Source organism: Protopterus annectens, chromosome 2.part0 (assembly GCF_019279795.1).
Source record: "Protopterus annectens isolate FY-2018-M chromosome 2.part0, PAN1.0, whole genome shotgun sequence".
Classification (NCBI taxonomy): Eukaryota; Metazoa; Chordata; order Ceratodontiformes; family Protopteridae; genus Protopterus; species Protopterus annectens.
Genome location: NC_056728.1, coordinates 1,147,029,549 through 1,147,049,643, shown reverse-complemented (window position 1 = coordinate 1,147,049,643; position 20,095 = coordinate 1,147,029,549). Strand labels below are relative to the sequence as shown.

At 40.4% G+C, this 20,095-nt stretch overlaps 1 protein-coding gene across 5 annotated transcripts in view; it reads left to right on the top strand.

The window, feature by feature from the left end:
* LOC122793381 (protein transport protein Sec24B-like) overlaps positions 1 to 20,095 on the top strand; it is a 2,932,722-nt gene that overhangs the window by 1,359,467 nt on the left and 1,553,160 nt on the right. For all 5 annotated transcript variants that reach the window (XM_044061340.1, XM_044061338.1, XM_044061337.1 and 2 more), the window contains one exon: positions 12,389 to 12,507. In XM_044061340.1, coding sequence (XP_043917275.1) covers positions 12,389 to 12,507 — 119 coding nt within the window. The remainder of the gene's footprint in view (positions 1 to 12,388; positions 12,508 to 20,095) is intronic.

The window sequence follows — 20,095 nt, the reverse complement described above, 5'->3', positions numbered from 1 at the left end:
GGACTCCAACAAATCTTCTTCCTCTAACCTCCTCGGGTGGCTTAGAACTTCCTGCTCCGATCTCTCTAGTTCCAGCTGCTCTGGTGCCGACAGCCCCTCCGACTTCGGTGCCAGGATCTGTCCTGACTTCTTTAGTTCCTTTGAAACCGGCAGATTCCTGGAGCAGTAGATCCGCTGTCAGGTCTCGAGGGTTTCGGATCGGCCCCAGCTTTTTATTTAGGGCCATCCTTAACTCTGGGACCTATTGCAGCTGTGGGATCTCCCTCTGCTCCTGCTTTGGAGGTGGGTCTCTCAGGGCGGGATGTGATCTCTGCTCTGAGGTTGTCCTCTGTTCTGGCCTCCCATCCCTCTTTGGGGGGGCCTGCCTTCCAGGTTATGGAGAGAACCTTGGCCTCTGCAGGTGATCAGCTGGCTCCTTCTGTGTTGGAGTTATATTCCCAGACTCCTGCTTACCCAGAGCTGCCACCTTCTTCCACGCCCTGGCAGCGAGCACCAAAGCTGCAAGCTACCCCTGTACAGGGCCCCTCTTCTTAGGAGGAGTCCTCAGAGGTCTAGTGGTCTTGAATCTTAGTTTAGCAACATTGTGTCCGGAGCATTTTAAAGTACTAGCAAAAAGACGGTCTTTTATTCCCACACAGTCTGCAAGTCTGACCGATACCATTGTTGATTTTGGATTGTACTTGAGCTAAATTTAAGTAGCATCTTACATGATATTCCACAGTATCAAGAAGACTTGAGGAAACCACATAAAAGTACTTGCACTCCAGTTTTACACAACATGTTACAAGTTTTTCAAGAGTAAGTTGAGTCTGATTTAAGGAACAAAGTGGGCAACAAATCCAGGATATACAATTTGAGTGGTTCTGAGAGAAAAGCCCTAATTGAATTGTCATTAAATAGAGACATTCATATTATGAGAGTGGATAAAGGTGAGACTTTAGTGATCATGGACAGCAGTAAATATAAAGAAACAATGGAACAGTTGATGTTCGAGTGTTTCACTGTTGCAATCATTACTATTGGGTTATCCTGCTGGCAGGCTATCCTCATTCGGCCAGAATTCCAAAGTCTAGGTCCGGCGTCGGTTGCTGTCGCCTCTTCCCTGACGTCAGTGCGCCAGGGGTATAAAAGGTGCAGCCAACGCCATTTTCTCCAGTCTTTCTTGCCGCGCGGTGCCCGAAGCAAAAGCAGTTCGCATGTGCCGGTCGACCAACTCCTAAGATTTTCAAATCTGAATTTCAGAACCAAAGTCATCATTAAAGCTAAGTACCCCGTTGGGGAAACATTTTTCTTGCTCCAGACCGATGTCAGAAAAAGTTAACAATTGTATTTCTTGTGGGAAACAAATACCTCATAAGGATTTTCACTCTTGCCTAGGCCCTGATCACAACGTTGCTAGCTGTCGGTTTTGTGCTAGATTTAACCAACGCACTATCAAGCGTCGATTTGATTTTGCATTTCATTACTTTGGCCGAAGATTTAATTATATAATGCCATTGGAGCAGCCGACAACCGGAGTTTACAAAAACCACAAAGACAAGGATAGGCATCAGAGGTTCAAAACCTATGACGAAGCCGCTTCTAGGCCAGTCGCCGGTTCTCAGTGAATCGCTTTCGCAGCCCCTGGCGCCCACTACCTCAGAGCCACAGGCCGCTACAGTCTCCCACATGGAGCTGACTGGGCCTCTGGAAACTCAAGGTATTGGACACTCAGAAATCACTCCCTCAGATGGGCCCGCAGCCGCTGAGCAGGCTTCGGCTTCTGAGGTTGTCTTCAGACCTACACAACTATATGTTAAGCCATTTTCAGCTTCAAAGACTAAAGCAGCTCTAAAGAGAAAGAAACAAGTACAGCATTCTCCTATTCATACTTCCATGCCTAAAAAACAGATGCTCAAAATGGCCGAAGACCTAATTACTTTGATCAGGGGCTCCCATCCCCCTCCTGATAAGAGACCTAGGCAAGAGACAGAGTATGATTCTTCTGATCGGGTATCTATTTCCTCTGATTCCTCTTCTGAACAGGATTACTCCATGCTTCCCTATGAGGTTTCTGATGCTGGAGAATCCATTCCTTCAGCCTCTCCTCCTGAGGACTATTCTTTTGGGGAAACATTGCATACTATGTGGGAGCATTTCCACTGGGAGAGCCATGATTATTCTGAATCTAAGAAAAGGCTCAGAGACTTTCTGCTTCTTCCTCAGCACAGACACCCCTTGCTATTCCATCTGTTCTAGACATTGTAGATGTATTTTCAGAGTCCGGACTGTCCCCTGACTCTTTACCCCCTGCACTTGCTAAGCCAGGCAGATACTACAGGGTCCCAGATTCTCATAAATTCCTATATAAAAACCCCGCTGCTGACCCAGAAACTATATCTCAGGGTCCCAAGGGGGTTAAAGCTTCCACTGCAAAAAACCCTGCCCCCTCTGATAAGGGATTCTTGGGCTCTAGACAGATGGGAGGGAAAAGTTTACACTTCTGACACCCTGGCTGTAAGGGCTTTAAATTGTCAATTTCATATGCTTAAATATCAGCAATATTTAATGTCACTACTTAAACAGAAAATGTTGACAAATACTGAATGTTCAGAGAACAAGGAATTGCAGGATTTATTGCATGCAACTGAACAAGTGGAAAAGCATACTTTGCAATGTGGTTATGATTCACTGGAGGCCTCTTGCAGGGCCGCTGTTACAGGTTCTGTTATTAGAAGGCATGCTTGGTTAAAGGAACAGAATCTGCCTGGTCATGGTTAAAGCAAATTTATTAGATGCACCATTACAGCATGATACTTTGTTTGGTACTAAAGCAGAAGAGGTGTTGAAAAAAATGGAGGATAAAGCAAAATTCATGCAGACAGTCAAGGATTTCTTACAGGTACAGCCTCCCAGGTTTAGCAGGAACTGGCCTTCTAAAAATTGGTCCTTTCCAGTCTCAGACAGACCACAAAGAGGCAGATACAGGCGTCCCAGAGGCAGATCTCAGCCCCAAGGCTCATACAGGCCTAAACAATGGGGTGCTCCTACCTCCAAAAGCGGAGAAGACAAATCACAACCTTACAGGAAACAGTCCCAATGACTTTCCTCTACCAGTTCCAAGCAGTTTTCTTTTGGCAGACCCCTTAGGGGGAAAACTAGCACTTTTTTCATCAAATTGGCAAATGGTTACCCAAGACAAATGGGTCCTGAACATAGTGTCCCAAGGCTACAGGTTCCATTTTCACACTCTACCAAGGTCAAAGGGCATGCCAGACCTGCCACACAATCAATGGGCAGAGGCACAAAAACAAATTACAACCCTCATGGACATGAGGGCCATTCAGCAAGTACCACAACAAGAGCAGGGGCAAGGATTTTACTCCAGACTTTTCCTAGTACCCAGGAAGGACAAAACCTGGAGACCAATTCTGGACCTGTCTATACTAAATACGTTTCTGGAAGTTCCAAAATTCAAGATGTTGACTCTTCAGCAGCTACTGCCCATGCTGGGCAAGAGGGCTTGGCTCGTAACTTTGGACCTAAAAGAGGCATACCTTCATGTCTCAATCAGTCAGACAATCTTGCAGAAGATACCTCAGATTCATGGCTGGCTCGATGCATTACCAATTCTCTGCACTGCCCTTTGGCTTATCTACTGCGCCCAGGGTATTTACAAAATACCTGGCACCAGTAATTGCGTTTTGCAGGCAAAAAGGAATTCAAATATATCCGTACTTGGACAACTGCCTAATTCAAGCAGAGAACAAAGACACTCTTCTAAAGCATCTGGCATTTGTAAAAAGATTACTAATTGGCCTAGGGTACACAGTAAACGAAAATAAATCAAAACTACTGCCCGCTCAAGAGATAATATTCCTGGGTACAAGCTTAAATACATCTGCCCAGATGACTTATCTCACGCCAGACAAGCAAAAACAGCTGACTACTTCAAGAAATTGGCAACAAAAACCCACTTATCTGCAAGGAAAATCCTGCAGGCCTTGGGTTTCATGGCATCCTGCATTCTACTAATTCCATATGCCAGACTGCATATGAGGAAACTACAATGGTATCTGAAAAGTGTTTGGACTCAGCATTGCCACAGCCTGGAGACAGTAATTGCACACATTCCCTGCCTACAACAGGAGTTTCGATGGTTGGCAGAAGCCTGTCACCACAACAAGGGTCTGCCATTCAGTTTACCCACACCCAGACAGACACTGACAACGGATGCATCAGATTATGCCTGGGGGGCCCATATGGCAGGAAAATGTATTCAGGGCACATGGCTTGCAAACCAGATGCATCTTTACATCAATCAAAAAGAGATGCTAGCTGTTCAAAATGCCCTGACAGCTTTCAAGGACTTGCTTCATCCAGGACAGTTTCTGATAGACAGACACTACGGTCATGTGGTACATAAACAAGCAGGGAGGTACACATTCCTACCCCCTCTGCAGACAAGCAATGACCTTATGGGACACAGCATTGGCTTTTCAAGTTCACCTGCAAGCACAATTCCTGCCAGGAAAAACAAATACTCTGGCAGACGAACTAAGCAGAAACCTCATGAATCCCCACAAATGGAAACTGGATCCACAAGTCTTCAGCATGATAATAAGGAAATGGGGATGCCCAGACATAGATCTATTTGCCTCCCCTCACAACTGTCAATTGCAGAGATTTTGCACAAGGATTTACCACAAGCAAGCATGGAAAGTGGACGCCCTATCATTCAGCTGGAAAAATCTAACAGTATATGCTTTTCCCCCACTGCCTCTCCTTCCCAGAGTACTCCTAAAGGTCAGACAAGAGAAGCCAAAAATTATTCTGATTGCACCAGACTGGCCACGCCAGCACTGGTACCCAATCCTAAAGAGCTTGTCTCAAGGTCCAGCATGGATATTGCCTCAAACTTCTCACTTGCTGACCCAACAAAACAATCGGATCCTGCAAAGCCAACTCAGGACCTTAAATCTGGCAGCATGGTGGATAATGTAGCCATTCAGAACACTCCTCTTTCAAAAGCTGTTATGGATGTTATCTTGGAGGCCAGGAGGCCCAGTACCAGAAAATCTTATGCAGAAAAATGGAAGAGATTCTTTGCTTGGAACCCGGAACAGGGCATTGACACGTCTATACCAAATATTCCTCAGATTTTACAATACCTAACTGAGTTGCCGAACAAAGGCCTTTCTTTCTCATCAATTAAGATTCATGCCTCTGCCATTTCTGCACATTACAATACGGAACCACCTATCTTTTCTCATCCTTTAATAAGGCAGTACCTCAGAGGGGCCAAAAACATTAGGCCTCCAAGGAGCACCAATTCCGGCCTGGGACCTCAATTATGTTTTGGAAAAACTCTCACTGCCTCCTTTCGAGCCAGCATCAACAGCAGATATAAAATTCTTATCCTGGAAAACAGCTCTGCTCCTAGCCATAACCTCTGCAAGGCGAGTCTCTGAGTTACAAGCACTCAGAACAAGGGTGAGAAAATTTTGCACTCTTTGGACATACACAGGCATTTGTGCTTCTACTTGGACAGAACTAAAGCTTTCAGAAAGACTGAGCAACTGTGTTAGTGTCATATGCTACAGGATCACAAGGTAAGGCTATCTCAAAACAGACTATTTCTAAATGGATAGGCCATTGCATCAGTTTCTGCTATTTTCAACATGGCAAATCAGTGCCTAAGGGGCATTAGGCCTCATTCCACCAGAGCAGCAGCCACTTCAGCAGCCTTCCTCAGAGGAACCAACCAAAGAAATCTTAGAGACTGCAACTTGGAGTTCAGTGCACACCTTTACAAAGCACTACCACTTGCCTCTCTACTCTAAGTCCAGAGCAGGCTTCGCCACTGCAGTTCTGTAGGGCCTCTTAGCCTCTCCTAATCCTATTTAGCCCAGCCACCCATCCTCAGCTTTGGGATTCTACCCAAGGGTAATGACTGCAACAGTGAAACATGATGAACATAGTACAGTTGTGTACCTACCATAAATGTAGATGTTCAAGTGTATTCACTGTTGCAGTTCAGGTTACCCACCCACCATCCCCCTTCTCTTTGCTGGGACTTATCTGCACTTCTCTATCCTATACAATCTTTTTGGTGTATTTGCTTGTAGATGAAGGAAATGTTATTTTTGTGCATGCATTTCTTATTGGTATATTTTTCAGCCTACCTATTTGGGGCACCTTGACATCTGGGGCAAGAAAAACTGAAGAAAATGGCGTCTGCTGCATCTTTTATACCCCTGGCGCACTGACATCAGGAAAGAGGCGACAGCAACCGACGCCGGACCTAGACTTTGGAATTCTGGCCGACTGAGGATAGCCTGCCAGCAGGATAACCCAAGAGTAATGACTGCAACAGTGAATACACTTGAACATCTACATTTATGGTAGGTACACAACTGTACTTTATTTGACACTCATTGTTATGAAAAAAACTAATAAAATTAGTGTTTAAGTGCTTTTCCATGATGGATAGTATTTTGGATGAACTTTCTCCTCCTTTGTGGGGATTTGGATTGTGGTATTTATAAATATATGAAGGTTGAGTTGCCAAATGGCAAAATTATTTGGAATTTCCAAAGTACACAAAGTTGCTATGAATCTACTTTTTAGACCAGTGGTATCGGCATGGAAATACAAGACTGAACAGATTTCAGGGCATCTAGATTATATTTTGAACCCAGTAGTTCAGTCCTCAGAGTTTATCTTCGAGACTTGTGGCATTTATTTGGATTATTAAAGAAAGGTCAGGTATGGTTTGCAGATTGGCATTTTGTATCTTTGAATGTTGCGTCTCTTTACACATGTATAGATCAACAAGTTGGAATAGAAGCCATAACGGAATATTTGTCATCGTTCTCAAATTTAAATGTGAACACTATAAACACCATATGTTTATTATGTCTGGTACTGGAGAACTAGTTTTTCTGGTTTGATGGAAATCTTTATAAACAAAAAAGTGGAGTTGCGATGGGTGCCAAAGGTGCACCAGCCTTTGCAAATTTGGTAATGGCACTTGGAACGAGAAGTTAAAACATCTGCTATTCAACAGTTTGATTAAAAAAAAAAAAAAAAAAAAAAAAAGTACATTGACTATTTGATTTTCATATGGATTGGAAGAGGATGAATTCAGGCAGGTGTTGATTCTAACAGACAACACAACTGTCATGTGGTACAAGGCATTTGGAGATTTCTGAGCCTAATTTGAGTGTGGCTCTTCAATATTTTGTTATTCCCATCATGGCAAGGAGATTCCAGCTGGGATTAGCCCCTCATTCCACTAGCTACTGCCACTTCAACAGCATTTCTAATTTGCTTCTCAATGACTTGAACATGTGTACAAGTTTTTTGAAATTTACTAAATGTGGCTTTGGAAAGTCAATTATGTTACTGTGACCCTGATCTTGTACAAGAAAAGGGATACAGTCAAAGCCAGATTTACTGTAAAGGTAGTTTTTCAACCAGTATTTACATAAACACAGTTTGCACCCTCAGCACATGAAAAAAGTGTTGCAAAGGGTCCGCATGTCAGACTTGGAAGATTGTTGAAACATTCATCGCCACTAGTCAGTGAACTTGTTACTCTAAGGGGTTACTTTCTTGAATGAGGTTACACCAGTGATTGGTTAAATAAAATTGAGCAAGAAGTGTAATTACTCAGAATAGATAGGTCAAGACCGGTTCTAAAAGTAGAGCTTCAGTTGTCAACAGATCCTTCAGTTATGCCTATAGTCCAGAATAACAACAAGACTGATTTCAGGATTGCCTTTACCTTCCTATATCTATGGATATGAACATTATAAAAAAACATTCTGACAGCTAATTGGAAATTTATTCTGGGCAACAGAGACATGACTCCGATACTAGGTTCGAAGCCATTTTTCACTTACAGAAAGAGACACAGTATAAAAACCATTTTAGAAAAGTTTACACGGACAGGCAATACATTAGTAGGGGGAAGGACGGGCGCATTCAGCTGCAGATGTAAACAGTGCTGCCACATAGCAAACAGTTCAAGTATTACATTGAATGCTCACAGCATGGTTTTACTGCTAAGAAAAGTTTGACTGCACTTCCATTGGGGTAGTTTATTTGGCCTTATGCGACTAGTGTTCAAGTTTTTATATAGGTAAAACATTAAACTTAGGATCTATGAACATAATTTAGCCATTGAAAACACGATGAAAATAGTACATTGGCTAAACACGCTTTTTTTGTGAAAGTTTTAGGGAAGTATACATTCTTTGTCATTGACTCTGTGGCAGTCCATGGTTTAGAAGAGGATTATAAGATTTGCTTGGAATGCTGCAAATGTAGATGGCAAGTATGGCAGACTGCCAGGATTAAATGATATGATCAAAATAAAATGCTTTATTTTGGGAGTGAATCATTAGTTTGGAACAGTTGTGCATAATCTTGTCAATCTTGTCTGACTTTAGAAGTTAAGCAGGATTGAGCCTGGATAGCATTTGGATGGGACATCCTTTGGAAACATCACTTTTTGACAATGGATTTAACAGATTTTTATTGGTGGAAAAAAGCCAGTAAAAATCTATGAATGGTTCTATTTTCTGATTGGTGTAAAAAAAAAAAAGCCATTAAGGCCTATGATTGACTTGTTTTTAGTGTATGATTGGTCCTGAACACCAGGAAATAGTTTTTTTGAGATTTTTGAAACTTATTTAAATATTGTATTTCATTGGATGGATGTGCTTTGAATGGTAGTTGATTGGTTGGTGTGTTTTTGGTGCAAAGCCTGGAGAGTATTTAAATGGTATGGAAATATTTTGTAAAAAGATTCTGAGGCAGTTCTATGGTGAAAATATTAAAGAATGAAAGTTCTTAATCTTAAAAGGACTGCCGTGGTTTGTCCTTTGGAACCTGTTTTGTTTTGTTTCTGTTTTGTTCCATGCTGTTTTTGTTTAGCTTGAACTTTCCTCCATAAAGCTTGTACTCCCCAACATTACTCTTACTACAAGCAGGTAGACACTGTTGTAATCTTTAAAGCCAGTTAAAACTATCCCTCACAAAACTCTGCCACTGGCCACCTCTAATAAACTCTAGTAAACTGTGTTAAAAAAGGCAATTCAGTGCTCCTCTTAACAAAAATACCACCAAATACATTTGACACCAAAAACAGTACAAATCCCCTAGTCACTGAATATATACATATCTTGGTTTTGCACTTGATCATTCTGTTGCCTTCTCCTACCATACTGACGCCATCACCCACAAGGTCTTCTCTCAACTGAAACTCTGTTGTATAACCCATCTTCTGTCCCCTGCTTGGTAGACTTGCAGTTGCTAAAAATATGATCTCATGTTGTGCTTTCCGTCCATTTCTCAACATATGGGTCTTCCGATATGTGCTGAATCTGACTTTGGCTACTTTCATGCTTTCTGTCTGGTGTTCAGGCTCCTCCTTTTAACCCATAATTTCTCTATATTGAACCAACTACCTCAGATCGGTTTGCCCTTATGAAGAAAAGGCAAGTGTACTGTGTCTGGGATATAAGTAAATAAATCAGCTGATACACATGGTCATAAGAAAACTCCAGGAACAAAGGCTTAGTCAGCCAGGGCAGGCCAGGAGTTAATAATGCCAAATACTTTTAAATACATGGAAGGGGGAAGGAGGGTGGAAAGTTAATACATGGAAGGGGGAAGGAGGGTGAAAAGTTGAAGAAGGACTGAAAGAGAACACAGATTGCTATGGTGAGTACATAACTTTTGTTTCTGATGCTGTTTTTTCCCATCCATTCCTCAACGTATGGGGCAAAGTCTCTAGGTACTCTAATAACCAGATGGTCGTAAGGGAAGGATATTCTAGAGCACAGGTGAACCAAAGGCTGCTCTTGACCTGAATTCTTTGTCCAATTTATAATGTGAAATGAATGTATGCACCTTGGACAGGGTAGTAGCAGCACAGACGTCATTAGGAGGTGCTCTGGAATAGAGGACTTTCAACAAAGCCTCAGATCTTGTAGAGTGAGCTTTTGGGGGTGTAGGCAGTGGTAAACCATTTTCTTTGTAAACATAAGCGATACATTCAGGCAGCTAATGGAAACCAAAAAAGAGATTTGTCATTATGGTGAGTACATAACTTTAGTTTACTCCCAGAATTTAAATACTGCTTTCCTTCCTAACCTTCCATTCATCAGAAAATATTGCAAAACTTAAAACTGCAGTAAACAAAATATTTACATGTGCCCCTCTGGCAAGTAACACCACTCATCACTGCCACCTTTTACAAATATTCCATTGCCTCCCAGGTAATGCAAGGCATACCTACTTACTTTTGTTCACCAACATTTTAAATATTACATGAAGGCTACTACCCCTCTCTTTTAGAAGGCTACTCTCCATTAAAGACTCAATTTACTTTAAAAAATTCTCAGCCTACTCCTGTTACATTTTGAAATTGCAGTCTTTGAAAGGTAGTTGGAGAAAACCCCTTTTCAAGACTGCTCCAAATGGCAGGGCCAAATCGCACAGTTGAACGTAAAGAAACATCTCTCTAACAACTTTAAAAACTGTTCTGGCTGAGCAACTCGAAAAGAACACTGCATGCTGGTGTTTCATTGATGAGGGCTGACCATTCTGCCATCCTTCACTTTGTTGCCACCTCTCATACTTTGTTATTGTGCATGCATGGTTATTTTCTGCACATGTTAGGATGTCACTCAGTCTGTGTGTGTGTATGTATATATATATATATATATATATATATATATGTGTGTGTGTGTGTGTGTGCATGTATATATATATATATATATATATATATATATATATGTGTGTGTATGTATGTATATGGATCTACTTTATAACATTGAAATTTCATAATGTTGAATTTCATAACTTTGAGACCAAAACATCTAACTCCCAAAACGTTGAAAACTCAACATTGAAAGTGTGCTTCATAACATTGAAAACTGCAATGCATATGTAAATAATGGTTTACTATCATTTGTGCGAACGACATGCTGTCGGCAGTTATGCTGCCGAAAATCAGAATGTCGTTCGCAAAATGAAAAGTGAGATGGATAGTCGAACACACTTGTGCGAATGCAGTAGTGCATTTGCTTTGCATAAGTGTGTTTGACTATATGTACGAGATTGCAGTACATTGGGGGTTGGACATTCATCCATATCCCCACTGTAGTGGGATCTCGGGAGTTGGAATATATTAGTAGCAGGGGGGCTTGCCCCCCCCCCCCGAAAAAACATATGTCGATTAGGAGTTTGATTTACATCAGCTCCTATACGGCTATCACGTCACATTTTTGGTGACCATGTCAACTCAAATGTGTTTATATTTGGGGCGACATTGTGTACACTCGAAATGTTTGGTTTCAGTTTAACTTTTCGTTATTTCGAACAGCAAATGTTTTGCCTTTTGAAATAACGATAGTAAACCGTGAATAACATCCTCTCCACCTATAACAACACCTAACACACTTTCTACTACGCCCCTGCACCCCCCACACACCCCTGTAAATTAAATATACCAACTCCAAGATCGCACTACAGTGGAAAAAAGTTAATTTCCTAACAGGCTTGCCTCCCAGCAGAAACGTAGTAGAAAGTGTTTGTTACTTAGGTGATGGTGTAGATGGAGAGGATCTTATTTACTTGTGCAATGTAGTTTTCAAAGTTATGAAGCACACTTTCAGTGTTCTGGGTTTTCAGTGTTATGGTGTCAATGTTATGAAATTCAACGCTATGAAATTTCAATGTTATGAAGCAGACCCACATATATATATATATATATATATATATATATATATATATATATGTGTGTGTGTATATACATACATACATACATATATATATATATATATATATATATATATATGTATGTATGTATGTATGTGTGAAATATAGCTGTGTTTGTGTAAATGTGCAAAACTCTTTTTATTTACTACAAGATGAATATCTGTTTTGCATGTCTTTACTTGTATTACGGTTTCATTTTATTGCCCATCTGGGCTCGGGTCATGGGTAAAAAGGGTATTTGGACCAGTTTATTTACCTGGTTAATAAATAGAAAATAAATTAACTCCATAACTGTCCTTTACTGTCAGTAAAGTTAAGTATCTTAAAAAACATCATCTGTCAGATTTTCTGTTGTGCATCTTTCAGAACATATTGTTTATAGTTGTTTAGGTTAGGAACTATGTATATAATGTGATATGTTTACTTTAAGGGTTGTATAATTAGCTGGTGATGTTTTCTTGTGATCCTTTTGAAAAATGGGTATCGCCCCTTAAGTATATTCTGCTAAAATGCAGTTTCACTGTGCTTATGCAAGAATGTTAGTAACGTTTATATATTTATTTGGATGTTTATGATGATGGCATGACATGATATTAATTGCTTCTCTTTCTTATAGACTGCCTGGGGACTCGAGAACAAAAATAGGTTTTGTAACTTTTGATAGTACGGTTCATTTCTATAACTTGCAAGAAGGTTTGTCCCAACCTCAGATGCTAATTGTTTCTGATATTGATGGTAAGTACTGGAAGATGTGTTTTTTTTTACATAGTATATGTTTTTCACTTACTGCTGCTTCTGGACTTTCATGTTGACTATGTTTATTCATGCAGATTTTTCTGGAGCTCTGATGTTACTTTAGTTTTTAACAGTATGAGAAAAAGATTATGCAAGACATTTTAATTTGTATGTAATGAGAAGGTGTCGTCTTCATAAATGGTGTAAATATAAAAGTAATATTTAGTTTCATTCATTCAGTAGTGCATGCTGGCAGTAGCTTGCTATTAAAGAAAACTGATTATGACTGCAGAGTAGCAGGTCATTGTTCACTCATGAACTGTTTTTGTTTCCTTGTGGGGCAGTAAGTAAACATTAGATCTGATGTTGTCCTTTTCATTCTTCCTCACTGATAGATCTCTGATCTGATCATTGGATCCAGCTTGGCCACTTATTTCTAGACTTTGGATCCTAAGCTCGAGCTCTTCCCTCCTCCCATAATACACTACAACCTCTCTAACAGATCTCGTTTGCCACCATCATGGTCAGATGGAGACTTTCATATCTTACGCTGTTAGGTTTATTCACATAAAATTATCTATTTTAAGCTTTCTCGTGTATCTTTAATCTTTTTGTCCTCCCTCCGAAGCCATTAGCGGCTGGGATCATTATTTTCCTGTTTCTCTGCTGTTACCTAACTTTTTTTTGTATGGTGCTTAATTTTTACTTTGAAGGGGGTATGGATTTTTTTTCTCCTCCCTTTTTCTAATATTACTATTTTTTTTTTTGTTTCTGGTCTTTGGTTCTCTAGCTACTCACAGTATACCTTTTCGTGTGATTTTCTTGATCTCGGAAGTCACGAGATGCATATATATATATATATATATATATATATATATATATAGTCACAGCTCAACTGTCCTGTTTCTCGCAATGTGCTCTGATGTTTGACTTGCGTTCTTTGGTCCATTTTTCATAACATTTTTTTCTGGCAAATCATTAAGGGTTGAAGTCAGAAAATAGAGACACATTTGAGTTTCAGGCTTCATATCCTTCAGAAAATTCATGCTACTGCAATACCTGTTATTCTGTCAACTTTCTAAATTTGTAAAATGCTGTAAAAGGTATGGTGGTGGTTAAGGTGTTAACCTCACAATTAAAAGGCACAGTGCTTGATTCTCACTGCGAGGAAATTGGTTAGACTTTAAAATAGTTTCATATTAAGAAACTAATGACAGACTGTGTTTACTGCTACTGGGCTTGCTTACATTGTAGTTGTCTCACAGATGGGACTCTGACTGCTCAGCTGCAGTACTGCTTTGGTTGGGGCTCACACCCCAGTAAAAAAAAAAAAAAAGCTGAACAACTTAAGAGCATCTCTGATGCAATTCTTTAGATCTGTAACTCCTAGGGCTACCTTTGGGCCCTAATTTTCCCTTGGATCTGACAGGTGCAATCCCATTATGTTCTGTCACTGGTCTGCTGTTCGTCATTGGTTCCTAGGCTTTCGTATCTCATTGACTGGAGCATACTGCAGTCTCGAGGTATCGGGCAGTGCTGCAGCTGCCAGGTGTCCACAGAAAACTGGACACTTCTAGGATATGACATCTTTGGATCTCAAGCTTCTGAACTAGCAGATCTTCGAATTCTAGAAGTCTTTGGATCTGACTGTTGACTGTGTTATTGCTTTTAGCCCTACACCTCCACTTAGTGTCCGGACAGCTGCATTCTTTCTTTAAGGTTTCTTCCTCACAAATATGTGGTTTTCTGGCAGTGGCACTCTGACATTTAGCTTTAGGGCCAAATATCGCCCTCTGATGCCTAGCCTTAAAAAAAAAAAATGTACACACTTTCGGGTCCTACCCCCTTCTTCTGATCCATTCTGCTCAGATAGTTCACTTCATGGATCCTAATCATAGGATCCGGCAATATCAGGTTCCTTGGAGAGAGTGGAGTGGTTCTCGGATCCGGTGCCTTGGGATCTGAAACTGCTGAACAAAATTAGCTTCTTCGAATCATAACCTTTCTTGGATCCTATGTTCCAGCTGTTTCTGGCATTTAGTTTCATTTAGAGCATGCATTTAGCACAGTAATCCTGAGCTTGTCCATATATTTTGTTCCTTTGATCTGTTTCCCCATTTCTTGAGCTCAGAGAATGAAAGCCCATTTGGCATAATGTTTAAGGCCTTTGGCTCCGATGCGCAAAGTACGAGATGCATACTTTGAGAGGGCTATGTAGTGGTGCAATGGTTAGAGTCGTCACTTCATAGCTCAAGATTCTCCAGTTCGATTCTCAGCTGGGGTGCCTTCTGTGTGGAGTCTGCATCATATCTCTCAACTGTCCAGATTTTCCTCCAACCAATGCCTGGTTTTGACTTTCCATGTTTCCTTATAGTATGGTGCCTCATTGGAAGATATGTGCATTAAGCTCTAAAGACAAGGGATAGACACTAATTGAGTAAATTTGTATATTCCTTATCTGAGTTTACATGGATGTTCTTGTTTCACTGTTGCAGTCATCAAACTTGGGTTATCCTGCCAGGGGTAGCCCTCAGTCGGCCCGAATACCAGAGACTTAGTATTTCTGCGTTGGTTGCTGTCACTCCGGGACTAACGTCAGGTCATCAGTGGTATAAAATCAGGCAGCCGATGCCATTACTTCAGTCTTTCTTGTCGAGGAGCACAAAGCAGAAGCAGTTCGCACAAGTGCCGGTCGGCTGCTACCTGAGTTTTCGTTACCAAATTGAAGTTGAAGTCTTCTAAAGCTAAGTACCCCATTGGGGATCCTTTTTTCTTGCTCTAACCAATGTCAGAAAAAGTTAATAATTGTCTCACTTGTGGAAAGCAAATACCACACCGAGATTTCCATTCTTACTGCGTCCCCTGTTACGGCCTAGACCACAACGTCCCTCGCTGTAGGTTTTGTGCTTTTTTTCAACATCAGAACTGTACGTTGTCTGGCCCTTATTGTAGCTAAATATTTTCACTCTCGAATTCTGTTTTCCGAAATGGCTTCGGTAAGCCTTCCAACTACCGATCTTCCAAAAAAACATAAGGATAAAGACAGAGACAGACCGCACAGGTCCAAAATTGCCGACTATGCTTCCGTTAAGCTAGGCGCCAGTTTGCCGGTCCTCAGTGAGGTGATTTCGCAGCCCCTGATGCCCGCTTCAGTGGATTCGCAGGCCACTACTGAGACCCATTCGCAGTCCGGTATGCTGTGAGACTCTTCTCTGACTAAGTATCTTGCGGATGTCTCTGCAGTGGATGAGTCCAAAGCTGCTGAGCAGGCAACAGCTTTCAAGGAAGTTCTTCGCACTACCAGTACTCTACACCAACCAACAAATTCTTTCGCGTCTTCAGTTCTTTCTAAAACTACCAAGTTTCTAAGGCCCAAGGTACGAACTGTGCCTAAAAAACCGACGACACAAGCTGAAGCACCTGCTTCCATGCCTCAATTTCAAATGCTTAAAATGGTGGAAGACCTTATCTTGCTTATTAGGGGAAGCCAGCCTACCCCTTCCAAAAGAAAGAGAGACATGTCCCCAGCAGTTTTATCTGACCAGGAGTCCGATGACACTGAGGTTTCTGAATATGAAGAAATGCAACCCTTGTCTGCTTATGAGGATTCAGATGCTGAGGAATCCATTCCTTCTGCCTCTCCTACAGAGGATTTTTCATTTGGTGAAACCCTGTATACTTTAAGGGAGCATTTTCAATGGGAGTGTCAGGAGTATCCTCAGTCCAAAAAGAGACTCGGGGAATTCTTAGATTTAACGGCCCCTCTGGCGAAGTACATTGACAATAAACTTAAGAAACTTGTCAAGGGTAATAAGAATATACTAAGTGACTCATGGGATTTTTTAAGAAGGTTGGACAGTACTTTATATACAGAAGATTTATGTTTTGGCACCTTGGATGTTATTGATTTTATTCACCTGTATTCCCCATGATACGGGTCTAAAATGGTTTGAAGAAATGTTGATAAACTATAAGGAAATCACTTTTAATGAATTCAGAACCATTTTAGTTCTGATGGAGATATTAAAAAATAATTTTATATATTTTAAGGGTGAATACTACAAGCAATTGAGTGGGGTAGCAGTGGGTGCACACTGTGCCCCCACTTATGCAAATATAACAATGTCACATTGGGAAAAACAGTTGTTTAATTCTGATTTTAGATGTTACTAGAATTTTTATGGGAGATTTCTGGACAATATCTTTATCTTATGGATTAATACCGAAAGTATGTTCAAAAAATTTGTGGAATACCTCAATACAACTACTACGTTTTTAAGGTTTACATTTGATTTCAGCAGGGAACAAATGAAGTATTTAGATGTGAATATACAGAAGATTGATGGACATTTCACATCAAAAATATATTGTAAAGACACCTTTTCGAATTCATATTTACACTATACCAGTGCCCATCCATATCATCAAAAGAAAGGGGGTGGTGAAGGGGCAGCTGGTACGTGCTAGTAGGATGACCTCTGAGGATTTGTCTTTCAATATAGAAATTGAATATTTGAAGAATTTGTTTATCGACAGAGGTTACCCTATTGATTTATTAGAGCAGGCACAGAAAGAAGTAGAATTGGGAAGAAAAACTAGGTTTGCCCCTTTACTAGGGAAAAGTGAAATACCCAATTCAAACACGAAGAATGAAGAGGAAACAATAAAAGACATTCATAAGTCAGGTATAATTATTACATATGATGGTGAGGCAGGCCTAGTTAGGAAAATCATTGAAAAAGAATGGAAGAATTTTGCAAAGGTGTCTGATTTGAACCACATTTTTGACAAAGAATTGAGATTTACATATCTGAAAGGGAACAATATAAAGAACCTTTTAGAGAAAAACAGTTATAGAGGAAACCCTGATGGAAATATGAGGGGCAAAAAAGGAATGTTCAGATGTGGAAGTTGTAATTATTGTTCCAACCTTATAACAGGAGAATCCTTGTTTTTGAAGTCCAGAAGCAGAAAAATCAACTTAAACACATTTGTAAATTGAAACGCAAAGGGAATTATTTGCTTGGCCGTATGTAACAACTGTGATTCAGTTTATGTGGGTAAAAGTGAGAGAAAGCTCAAACAAAGATTATATGAGCATTTATATGATATAAGGAGGAAACATGAGAATAATGCCCTATATAAGCACACCTGTGTGTGTCCGGGGGCGCATTTTTTTTTTTTTTGTGCACGAATCAGTGGTTATGGACCCAAGGGGGTGGACCACGGGAAACAAGAGTTGAATATAGAGAGCTTTACTGGCAAATAATGTTGGAGGCTTGTAAATTCCATGGTCTGAACAATATGATTTCCCTTTTACCTGTTTTAAAGCTCAGAGCTGCTAAATTATAGACTGAGCTTATAATGATAAAGAAATATGGATTTTAAATCAGTACATAATATAATATAAATTATTTAAATATTAGGCTTTAAATACTAAAAGTATAATAGGTGATTTTAACACTTGTCCACTAGATTGCGTCACGACACACTAAGTTAATATGCATTTTTATTATTCAAGTTAAAATGTTTCATTTGTGAATTATGAAATTGAGTGTTTTTATTCAGTGTTTTTATTTAATGTTCATTTAGTGATTTTATTAAAGTTTAAATATGTATATTTAATTGTATGTGATAGGTATTTTAAGTGAATTAATTGTTCCTATATACATTTTATACAAAAGGGTTAAAGATTTCATCTATCTCATTAATAGAGTGCTTTATTTCATTGGACATTATTTAATTGAAAGTTATTTAAAAATATGGGCTAGGTTAGTTTAGCATACTCATCTGAAGAAGTTGTGACGAAAACGTATTTGTAATACTGGCAGCGTTAATGTGAATTGTCTTGTGTAATAAAGTGATCGAGTTTTGGGACCGGTTGGACCATTGTGCTTATTAACATGTTTATTAATTCTTAGATTTACCACAGCACAGAACTTCAGCCATTCCTCCTGTCCTGGATGTTGTGGATGATGATTCTATGGAATACAGTTTAACTCCTGACACCCTTCCTCCTACTCCCAGGAAGGCTGACAGGTATTGCAGAGTCCCTGACTCTCTCAAATTTCTTTTCAAGAATCCTACTGCTGACCCAGTGGTCATCTCCCAAGGACCTAAAGGAATAAAAGCAACCACAGCTAAGAATCCCACCCCCTCCAACAGGGATTTCAGAGCTTTAGACAGATGGGGTAAAAAGTCTACACCTCTGCAACTCTTGCCATTAGAGCACTAAATTGTCAGTTCCACATGCTAAAATACCAGCAACATACTATGGAACTCCTTAAACAAAAAATATCTACCTTTCCGGCTTGTGCAGAAAATAAAGAATTATAGGAACTTATGCATTCTGCAAGCCAAGTTACTAGACACACCTTGCAATGTGGCTTTGACGCCCTAGAAGCATCCTGCAGGCAGCATTCACAGGTTCTGTACTTAGAAGACATGCTTGGCTTAAGGAGCAGACCTTGCCAGACCATGTCAAATCAAAACTATTGGACGCACCATTGAACAAAGATAATTTGTTTGGCACCAAGGCAGTAGATGTCTTAAAAAAAGATGGAAGAAAAAGCTAAATCTATGCAGACAGACTTCTTGCAGGTCCAGCCTCCGAGGTTCAGTAGGCATTGCCCCTCCAAGCACTGGTGATACCAAAATTCAAAATTCTCACCCTCCAACAGCTTCTTCCTATGCTATCCAAAGATGTTTTGTTAGCCTCGCTAGACATAAAAGAGGCCTGTCTACACATAGTAAAAGGAGACTCGACTTAATGATTCAAAAACAAGTCACCAAAAGGGTTCAGTCGGAGGCAGATAACCGCAACCACACAATAATATTACAATAAACCTTGTGTGGTTGCGGTTATCTGCCTCCGACTGAATCCTTTTGGTGGCCTATCTACACATCCCAATCAAGGATTCCTGCAGGAAATGTCTATGTTTCAGAGCAGGATCTATGCATTTTCAGTTCTCTATGCTTTCCTTTGGCTTATCTACTGCTCCCAGAGTTTTCACAACATGCCTGGCTGCAGCCATTGCTTTTTGCAGACAAAGGAATATTCAAATTTGCTCCTAAGACTGCCTGATTCAGGCAAACAGGAAAAGCTGTTACAGCACCTGACCTTTGTAAAGCACCTACTGACCTCCCTGGGGTACACTATAAATGAAAAGAAGTCCAAACTAGTACCCACTCAAAAAAATTGTATTCCTGGGAGCAAGCCTGGACACAGCATTCCAGATGGGATTCCTTACTCCAGAAAAACAAGCCTATCTGAAAGGCTATTTCTCTCAACTAGCCACCAGAACCCAGTTATGCGCAAGGAAAATCCTGCAAGCTCTAGGGTTCATGGCCTCCTGCATTCTACTCATTCCATATGTCAGACTGCATATGAGGAAACTGTAATGGTACCTAAAAAGCCTTTGGTGTTAACACTCTCAGGACCTGAAAACTTTCATACCTATGATTCCCTGTCTAAGGAAAGATTTTCTTTGGTGGGCAGCAGCATGCAACCACAACAAGGGTCTTCCCTTCTCACAACCCCATGCTGCCTAGACCTTAATCACATACGCATCAGATTATGCCTGGGGTG